The 9,774-nt window shown below is 61.4% G+C and overlaps 1 protein-coding gene across 3 annotated transcripts; it reads left to right on the top strand.

Moving 5' to 3' along the window:
• Positions 1-697: 697 nt before the first annotated feature.
• Positions 698-9,231, top strand: MCOLN1 (mucolipin TRP cation channel 1). 3 transcript variants are annotated; one of them, XM_087426049.1, is made up of 14 exons: positions 698-812; positions 2,918-3,123; positions 3,823-3,990; positions 4,072-4,237; positions 4,625-4,739; positions 4,974-5,070; positions 5,281-5,380; positions 5,671-5,777; positions 5,880-6,029; positions 6,190-6,291; positions 6,670-6,792; positions 7,030-7,245; positions 8,795-8,925; positions 9,027-9,231. In XM_087426049.1, exons 1-14 carry the CDS (start codon positions 782-784, stop codon positions 9,061-9,063), a joined length of 1,749 nt encoding a protein of 582 aa, XP_087282175.1. In that variant the 5' UTR covers positions 698-781; the 3' UTR covers positions 9,064-9,231. The 3 variants fall into 3 exon arrangements, with proteins under 3 accessions (XP_087282175.1, XP_087282176.1, XP_014653193.2); XM_087426050.1 differs by lacking the exon at positions 698-812 and adding an exon at positions 921-2,058 and having other exon boundaries at positions 4,072-4,103; positions 4,695-4,739; XM_014797707.2 differs by lacking the exon at positions 698-812 and adding an exon at positions 922-2,058.
• Positions 9,232-9,774: the final 543 nt, after the last annotated feature.

Here is a 9,774-nt window from a genome sequence, read left to right on the forward strand (position 1 = left end):
GTAGACTGAAGTGGGGACTTTGCTTGTCATCCCAGAGAAATGGGAAGCCACTTGCACCAGCAGAGGACTGACATGAATTATTCTTTGAAGATGCTTCTGGCTGCTGGGTGGAGAGTGGAATGGAGGAGTCAGGAGTGGGTGCCTCAGATCATGGAGGAATTTGCTGCAGTGGTTCAGGCCAGGAATGTTAGGGGACTCTGGGCTGAGGGCCATAGGAGTGGGGATAAGTGGTCCTATTGGGGATATAATTAGGAAATGAAATAGGATTTGCTAATAGTTGATATGAAAGGGGCAGAAGGAGGAGTTGAGAGTAATCCCCGGGGTTTCTGGGAGGATGGAGGGGTGCAGCCCTGAGCTAGGAGCAGGGTCACCACCGGACACCGCAGATGGTAAGTGGTCAAGGATCGGACATGGAAGTCAAGAGGCTGGCACTAGACGCGGGCGTGGCAGCGAGCCAGGACGCAGCCAGTCCTCTGTTGGCGCTCTCAGAGCCAGCCCATCCCCCAGCACATGGCAGAGCAGGTCGGCGCTAGGACCTGGCGACCGCCCTCGGCGCGCGGGCCGCCGGCTGAGGCGCGCATGCGTGCTGCTCCGGCAGTGGCCGCCGTGGCGCAGGGGGCGGGCCGGGTGCGGTCACGTGGCTCCAGGGGGCGCCCTGGTCACGTGAGCGCGGCGCGAGTCAGCTGATGCGGGAGGGTTTGAAGCAGCGCCGCGAGGGAGGGAGGCCGCAGGGACGGCGGCGGGCTCGGACCCCGGCTGCCCCGCCGCGCCCGCCGGCACCATGGCAGCCCCCGTGGGCCGGCGCGGCTCAGGTGAGGGCGCGGGCCCCCGATCGCGGGCGGCGGGCGGCCGGCCGGCTCCCCGACCTGGGGCGGCGGAGCTCCCAGTTTCTCCTTCCCCGCCTCCGGGGCCGAGCTCTCAGCCTCCCCGGCGGGGAGACATGGGCAGGCGGCTCCTAGAACCTGGGCGGCGGGTGGGCACCCGCCTCTCCGACCTGGGGGTGCTGAGACTCCCCACTGCCCTTCTTGACCCCACGCTCTGCTCAGAGTTCCCCAACTTGGTCAGCGAGGAGACCAGGATTTGCATTCTGAGTCTCGGTTCCGATTGCTCGGCTTTGCTGGAACTCAGGCGGCGGGCACCAGCTCCTTCAGCCCGTGCGTGAGGCTACCAGGTTATCCTTCTGCAATCCAGGGGGCACATGCCCAGCTTTTCTATAAACTCAGGTGGCGGGCTGGAGGAATTGCCTCCTTGAACCCAGGAGCCTAAGCCAATTTCAGCTCTCTAAACCGTGGAAGCTTAGCTTGCCTGAACTCAGGCGGCGGGGGCCCAGCCTCTTCAGCCTCCGCCTCTCAGGTGGGAGCCTGGAGGAAGACCCTTGTGTTAGTTTCCCCCTCTGAGCTTGCTGGAGGCACCTGAAAGGTGGTGGGGTCTGGAGTGAGTGAGCTGTGATCCCAGCTGAGGAGGCGGCCCGACCTCTGGCTTCCGATCCATCTGCCTTGTAAACAACCACGGTAGCATCTGAGCTCCAAAGCGACTGGCTCTCCCTGCAGGACAGGTTGTGACGGTTCCACGGTCACCCTGAAGGCCACGCCAGGCAGGGGGCCAGCCAGGCGCTGGAAAGGAACAAGGTTCTCCCAGTGGGAGCCGTGGGGGTGTGTCAGGGACGGTTCTGGGCCGCAGTGACCAGCTGTGACCCCAGCATCGGGGAAACTTTGGACCTTCCTCTTAGGCGGGTCAGGATGGAAGGGAATGAGCGGTGCTGAGAACAGCCTCTGTTTGCTGAAGAATTATTGAGACTCCGGCCGAACTGCTTTGTCTGACTTCATTCTCAGAGCACTGTCAAGAGTTTCGGCCCCAGGCATAGACTCTTTTAATTTCCACTTTTCAGATGAGGAGACTGAGGCTTAGAGGTGCCCGGGGTCACCTGACAGGGAAGTGACAGGTCTGGGATTTGCTCCTAGGGCTGTGTGGTTTCCGGGAGCTGGTGCTGTTAAGGAGATGCCATGTTAGATCATAAACTAACACACACGCAGTGCCATCGTAATCTCCTGACGCACAGTGAGTCTTCAGGAATGTGTTCCCTTATTATGACTGTTATTATCCATCTGTCCTTCTCCAGGCCTGTGGCTTGTGAGAGTATCAGTCAGATCATGATGAGTGAGAAGGTCATCCTTTGAGTGTTTTTCCAGAAAAAAGCAGAATGCGCTGAGCTCCATGCTCACGTTTGGAGGCTAGAGTTGGGATGGGCCCGGGAGCCTCCAGTGCCGTGTGAGAGGCTAGCGGAAGCCGTTCCTTGTCCCCCCACAAATCAACCACAGGAACAATGAAGGAATGTTCAGACATTGTTCCCATGTTCCCGCCCCTGTGAGAAACGCTTTGTAAGCAGATCTTCAACTTCCCAGTGAGAGATGGTTGTGCCTTGTTTTGCAGACAGAAAGCTGAGGCTCAGAGAGGCTGTGCCCTAGCCGAGCCAGTGAACAGCAGAGTCAGGAATCAACTGTTGAGTCCCACACCCAAACGTGTAATTGCTGAGCGGCACCGCTGCATATATGCAGTCATGTGCCGCATAACGACGTTTCGGTCAATGACGGACCCCATATACAACAGTGGTCCTGTAAGATTAATACCATACAGCCCAGGTGTGTAGTAGGCTGTACCATCTAGGTCTGTGTAAGCACACTCTGTAACGTTTGCGCGACGACAAAATTGTCTAACGACGCCTTTCTCGGAAGGTGTCCCCGTCGTTAAGTGATGCACGCATGACTGCACATAGAATGTTGCTGTTTCTGGGTTTTCTTAGATCCCTAAGTTCTTTCTTGGCTGGAGCATGGCGCTCCGAGGAGAGGCCGTATGCTGCCTCCTGTTGGCAGGGGTCCTGCCTGGGCTTGGTCCCCACCAGCCTCTCCCATTCCCACAGAGACCGAGCGCCTCCTGACCCCCGGCCCTGGGTATGGGACCCAGGCGGGGGCCTCGCCGGCCCCTCTGACCCCTCCGGAGGAGGAAGACCTCCGCCGCCGGCTCAAGTACTTCTTCATGAGTCCCTGTGATAAATTTCGGGCCAAGGGTCGCAAGCCCTTCAAGTTGATGCTGCAAGTGGTGAAGATCCTGGTAGTCACTGTGCAGGTGAGAGCAGCAGGGGCCCCGGCAGAACGCCACCTGTGGCCGCGGTATTCCTCGAGGGAGAGTCTTGGAGTCGGAGCCTAGTCCTAACGCCGCAGGAGCATGATAGTGATAATGGCAGTGATCAGCCAGGAGGCCCTCTGAGGTCCTGGCAACGGCTATCGCCCTATTTTATAGCTGAGGCAACTGAGGCTCAGAGAGGTTAAGCAACTTGTTGAAAGTCACACAGCAACTGAGCATTGGGAGCTGGCACTTGAGTCTAAGCAGTCTGATGCCATGTTGACCCTCAAAGAGAACCGACCCAATGGCTGAACACATAGTTGTCCGCCCTCCCATGCCAGGCTCTGTGCTGGGCGCTGGGGACCCCAAGATGAATCAGACCCAGCCCCTGCCCTGAGGAGCTTGTGTAGTGCTGGGATGCGGGCACATTACCAGGCGTCTGATTTCCCCTCGGTAAAGGGGCCCACTCGTGGTACTTACCATGTTGGTTGGGGTTTAGCACAGAGGCCGCCGTCCGGCAAACATTTAATTAACATCAGTCGCTGTCGTGAGATATAGGAGCGCCCACCGTGTGCTGCGCATCAGGGACATATGGTGGGCGTGGCAGATGGGGACGGGGTGGGGGACAGTCTTTACTCCTCCCCTCCTACCCTGAGGGAGGCCCCATGCGGGCAGTGCCAGCCCCTCTGTCCGTCCCCCCAGCTCATCCTGTTCGGGCTCAGCAACCAGCTGGCAGTGACCTTCCGGGAGGAGAACACGGTCGCCTTCCGACACCTCTTCCTGCTGGGCTACTCCGACGGGGCGGATGACACCTTCGCAGCCTACACGCGGGAGCAGCTCTACCAGGCCATCTTCTACGCCGTGGACCAGGTGTGGGTGGTGGGGGCTGGTGGGCGGGTGGGCAGCGGAGAGCGGGTGGGCCTGATGGGCTGTCCCCGTCTCTGCCCACAGTACCTGCTGCTCCCTGATGTGTCCCTGGGCCGGTATGCCTACGTGAGGGGTGGGGGCGGCCCCGGGGCCAACAGCTCAGCCCTGGCTCTCTGCCAGCGGTACTACCACCGGGGCCACGTGGACCCGGCCAACGACACCTTTGACATCGACCCGATGGTCGTCACCGGTGAGTGCGCAGGGCAGGGCGTGGCTGTCGGGAGCCTGGGCTGCTGGGGTTCCAATCAGTGCTGCCCCCTGCTCGTCGGGGGACAGGGTTGTTGCCATCATCAGTCATTTGATGTATGCAACGTGCGTAGGAACGTGGGGCGTGCAGAAAGAGCCGGTGTTATTTTTTAGTGTCATTAATTCACTAAACATTTGGGGGCCCACAGAGTGCCAGGCCCTAGGGTCTGCATAGGGAATGAGACGGGGTGGGGGGAGACAGCGGGGAACACACAACTGGTGAGGTGCAGGGTGGGAGGTGAGCCAGGGAAAGGTGCTGTCGGGGACTCTGGGGAGACCAGCTCATGCCTTCCCCACCCCCAGTGTCCCTTCCCTGCCTCCCTGTCCTCAGACTGCATCTGGGTGGACCCCCCCGAGAGACCCCCACCACCCCCCAGCGATGATCTCATTCTCTCTGACAGCAGCAGCAGTGCCAGTTACAAGAACCTCACGCTCAAATTCCACAAGTACTGCTCAATGGATGGAGAGGGCCGCCCCAGGGCTGTGCCGAGGGTGGGGGAGGCAGGAGGCCATGCCCCCTGGGGCCACTTGGGCAGGGGCAGGGGCAGGGGCCGGCCCTGCTGACTCCTGCCACGTGAGCAGCTCCTCTGCCAGCTGCAGAGTCAGCGTGGGGCAGACGCTGCTCCCTGGGCAGGAGGGACCCACAGAGCCCCCGCCCCTCACCCGAGCCTCCCCCACAGGCTGATCAACGTCACCATCCACTTCCAGCTGAAGACCATCAACCTGCAGAGCCTGATCAACAATGAGATCCCAGACTGCTATACCTTCACCGTCTTGGTGAGCCCAAGGGCCTTGGGCCCAGGCGGCGGACACTCTGGTGATCTGGGGTGGGGGTGGGGCATAGGGCTCCTGAGGTCTGGGGCTGGGGGCCCTGGGCAAGGGCAGCGTGGGGGCAATGGGGTGATGGGGAGGCTGGGGCCGGACAGACCATCTGTCATGCGGGCCCCGGTTTAGTCTGCCTCCTCCTGTCCCGCCGCACCCCTGTAGATCACGTTTGATAATAAGGCGCACAGTGGGCGTGTCCCCATCAGCCTGGAGACCCAGGCCGACATCCAGGAGTGTAAGCACCCCAGTGTCTTCAGACACGGTGAGCCCCCAAGTCCCAGACCAGGGGCTCGGACCTGCCCAGGGTCCTCCAAACCCCAGACCAGCACAGACCACGGGCCCCAACCTGCCTGGGGATCCCTGAGCCCCAGACCAGTGCTGACTAGAGGCCCTGACCTTCCTGGGGATCTCCAAGCTCCAGACCAGCACTGACCAAGCTCCTGACTCACTCAGAGTAACCCATGAGCCCGCTGACCAGCCCAGTGCAGCCCTGCAGCCCCCAGGCCTGGCCCAGCCCCAGCCCCGGCCCGACCCGCAGCCCTCTCCCTGCAGGAGACAACAGCTTCCGGCTCCTGTTTGACGTGGTCGTGATCCTCATCTGCGCCCTCTCCTTCCTGCTGTGTGCCCGCTCGCTGCTCCGAGGCTTCCTGCTGCAGAATGTGAGAGCCGCCCCCAGCCGCGCCTGGCTCTGGGGCGATCGAGGCGGGGGGGCGCGAGGGTCCCATGCCTGGGCAGGCCCTCACCCCGCCTGCCTGCTGCAGGAATTTGTCGGGTTCATGTGGCGGCGGCGGGGACGGGTCATCAGCCTGTGGGAACGGCTGGAATTTGTCAACGGCTGGTACATCCTGCTGGTCACCAGTGATGTGCTCACCATCTCGGGCACCATCATGAAGATCGGCATCGAAGCCAAGGTAGGTCCTGCCCCAGCCTGCCCGGGGCCCTGTCATCTCCTTTCAGACCCTGGCCCCCGTCCCACCTCGTCCCCAGGTCCTGTCCCTGCCGATGCCCGCCTGGGGCGACATCCCCCCGAAGGGCCAGGCCAGATGTGGTTGACACTTCTTCCCTGCTCAGAACCTGGCGAGCTACGACGTTTGCAGCATCCTCCTGGGCACCTCGACGCTGCTCGTCTGGGTCGGGGTGATCCGCTATCTGACCTTCTTCCATAAGTACAACGTAAGCCTCGGACACGCAGGCGGGGCCCTCTGGGTGGCATCCACATACCCCCAGGTTCCTACTCCCCCAAATAAATTCATCCACATACAGCAATCACCAGCCTCTGTGGATGGCCTGTCTCAAGTGTGTTCTTATACCTGCCCACCCCAGACGTGGTTGTCACTACACCTGGGCAGGGGCCACATGAGCTTGCCCCTTCATCCCTCCTCCAGCTGAGGCCAGCCACGGGGTGCCCCTTCTAAGCTCCCCCCGGCTTCCACGCACCCCCCCCCCCCCCCCCAGTGTGCCCTCGGCCGGGTCCTGCCTGCCTCACCTCCATCTGCATGGCCGAGCTGGGTTGTGGTCATGCCATCGCCTCCGCCCCCACCTGCCCCACAGATCCTCATCGCCACGCTGCGGGTGGCCCTGCCCAGCGTCATGCGCTTCTGCTGCTGTGTGGCTGTCATCTACCTGGGCTATTGCTTCTGCGGCTGGATCGTGTTGGGGCCTTACCACGTGAAGGTAGGGGCTAGAGGGGGTGCTCGTGACCCACCGTCCAGGGGCCCTGGCTCCCGTCCCCCGAGCCCACTTCCTAAGCCCTCCAACCCGTGGTCTGTGCATCATTGACCTGGCGACACAGAATGACCCACTGTGAGCCCTGCTACCTGACCAGCAGGTCTGCCCAGCATCCCCTCTGAGCCCGGTGCCCCTGCCACGCCCCCGGCTCCCTCTGACCCCACAACCCCACTCCCGGCGCAGTTCCGCTCGCTGTCCATGGTGTCGGAGTGCCTGTTCTCGCTCATCAACGGGGACGACATGTTCGTGACCTTCGCGGCCATGCAGGCGCAGCAGGGCCGCAGCAGCCTCGTCTGGCTCTTCTCCCAGCTCTACCTCTACTCCTTCATCAGCCTCTTCATCTACATGGTGCTGAGCCTCTTCATCGCGCTCATCACCGGCGCCTACGACACCATCAAGGTCAGCCGCCCGCCCGTGCACGCAGCCCCCAGCTCAGGCTCGGGCTCGGCCACAGTGGGGCCCCAGGGGCACCCGGCAGGGTGAGGAGAGGAGGACCAGGGAGATGGGGGAGACTCCGCGAAGCCAAAGGAGAGGTGGCTCACAATCGGGGGGCACAGGGGGCACTGTATCATCCCGGTCACAGCTGCCACGTTCTCTGTTTTATCAAGGACGGGCCTGGCCAGGTAGGATTCCTGCGTCTGCTTTTTCCAACAGGGAACCCGAGCCGTACGGTTTCAGTGACTTGCCCGAGGTCAGAAACTAAGTGACGGAGGCAGGGTCAACCCAGGACTGTCCGATTCCAGAAGCCCTCTGTCCTGTGGGGTGGCCTGGGTGGGGGCTGTTTGGGTCTGGGGAACGGTGGTAGTCTCTGCAGCCTGCAGGGGTCAGAGGAGAGACAGGGGTCGGAGCAGAATGTGGGCGTGGCAGGTAGCCAGGATCCTTTGAGCAAACATGTCCGAGGGCCTGTTGTGGGCCGAGCCCTGTGCTGGGCGCCAGGCCGCTGGGAAATAAGACGTTCACGGTCTGTCCACGGCCGGTGGGCAAGGTGGCGGATGCCTGAACGGAAATAGGATGACCGACCAGTGAGAGGTGCAAAGGAAGTGTGGAAGGTCACAGGGGGCACCCCTGCTTTTGACCGGTACTGGGGTGAGTCCAGGAAGGTTTCTAGAATGTGCCATCCAATCCTAGTCTCTAGCCACAAGTGACTGTTTAAATTTTAACTTTAATTGAAAGGAACTACAATTCCAAATTCAGTTTCTCACTGACACCATCCACGTATCAAGTGCCCCAAAGCCAACGTGGCTAGTGGCTACCAGATTGCACAGCATAGATATCAAACAGTCCCATCATTTCAGAAAGTTCTAGAAGAGATGGGAGTCCAAGGGAGAGAGCACAGGAGGGACGGATCAGCGAAAGCACAGACTTAGTAGCCAGAGAGGACTTGAAGAGATGATGGTTCCTCCACAAGGTTGAGGGGGGAGGAGGGAAGGCTTGGCTGAAATCCAGAACATTGTCTCCAGCTGGGGGTGAGGATGTGTACAGCCCCGCTCCCCATGCAGGGATCCAGCCATCCCGCAGACACACGCCCGTCACTCAGGCCGAGGAGCCCCCACGGTCTTGCTCTACACTTAAACATCACTCCCGTGTATCAGCCTGGGGTGGACAAGCCCGGGTCTTGCTCCCTCTGTGTGCACCCAGCTCATTCAATAGAGGGTTATCAGGCACCCAGGTGGTGTCAGGCACAGCTCTGGCTGCGGGAGCTGCAGCAGAGGGCACCAGCTGACTAAGATGTGTGCCGTGCACACATGCAGGGGTCAGAGAGTCTCTCTGTGAAGTGATCCATGAGGAACAACAGGTGGAGGGCACAGCGAGTGCAAAGGCCCAGAGGTGGGAGCCTGGTTGGTCTATGAGGAGCAGCAAGGAGCCCCAGGTGGCCGGAGAGGAGGTGGAGGGGAGGGCCAGCCTGGAGGGGCCCCTTTCATGCTGGGCCACCGGCATCTCTCCTCAGCACCCAGGCGGTGCGGGCACAGAGGTGAGCGAGCTCCAGGCCTACATCGCGCAGTGCCAGGACAGCCCCACCTCTGGCAAGTTCCGCCGAGGGAGCGGCTCAGCCTGCAGCCTCTTGTGCTGCTGTGGCAGGTTCGAGTCCCAGTGGGTTTGGGGATTGGGGGCTGGGGGCAGCGGGGCGGGCCAGAGGGAACTGATGCCTGCCACCCTGCCTGACGCGGCCCCTCCTCCAGGGAGGCCTCGGAGGAGCATTCGCTGCTGGTGAATTGACCCGGACCACAACTGCCACTGGACATTAGCCCCTGGACTTCGGAGACCCATGCTTATTTATTTTTAGGGTTTGCTTTTAAGGACCGGCTCCGTGCAAAGCCCTGTGAGGGCCTGGACCAGTCGGGTCGGACATGAGGTGGGCGGGTGTTAAATAAACGGGAAAAGAAACTTGTTGTTTTCATTTCGAGTGGGAGGGGCATTCCCTGCGCCAACCGGTGTCCTGCCCCTTTAAGGCGGCGACACAGCGTGGGAGGCCCCGCGCGACCTTCGAAACATGGCGGGGGGCGGGGCTGCGGCGCGCGCTGCGGGGAATAAATTAAAGGGGCCGCGCCTGCAGCGATGGGCAGAACGCTAGCCGTGGTGGCGCAGGGTGGACCCCGGCTGCGGCCCCTCGGTGAGTCCGGGTTTCCGTCGCCCCCACAGGGGCGCCCATTCTGGGGTCGTTAGCGAGCCCTCCGCTTTCCCAAGCTCTGTCCTCCGCCGATTCCCGGTATCCCCCGACTTGCCGACGCTGCCATCCCCCAGTTCCCGGCAGGTGTGTCTGCACCGGTAGTCAGGTGCGCTCTAGAGTGGAAGGGGGTTAGTCCCCCATGAGTTTTCCAGATAATGTCTCAAGGGCCCAGTGACTCCTCCAAATTTCCATTAATATTCTTAGTGGCGCCAGAAACATCCTCAGCGTCCCAGAAAAGTCCCAGGAATATTCTAGCATTA

Source organism: Ceratotherium simum, chromosome 39 (genome assembly GCF_057802395.1).
Source record: "Ceratotherium simum simum isolate JZ-2026a chromosome 39, ASM5780239v1, whole genome shotgun sequence".
Classification (NCBI taxonomy): domain Eukaryota; kingdom Metazoa; phylum Chordata; class Mammalia; order Perissodactyla; family Rhinocerotidae; genus Ceratotherium; species Ceratotherium simum.

Excerpts from the sequence above, each read along its gene's own strand:
- MCOLN1 (XM_014797707.2), top strand. The coding sequence starts at position 2,004 with ATGTTAGATCATAAACTAACACACACGCAGTGCCATCGTAATCTCCTG. Across the intron at positions 5,778-5,879 it reads GAGGCTTCCTGCTGCAGAAT|GAATTTGTCGGGTTCATGTG; the intron begins GTGAGAGCCGCC and ends TGCCTGCTGCAG. Across the intron at positions 6,292-6,669 it reads CCTTCTTCCATAAGTACAAC|ATCCTCATCGCCACGCTGCG; the intron begins GTAAGCCTCGGA and ends CCTGCCCCACAG.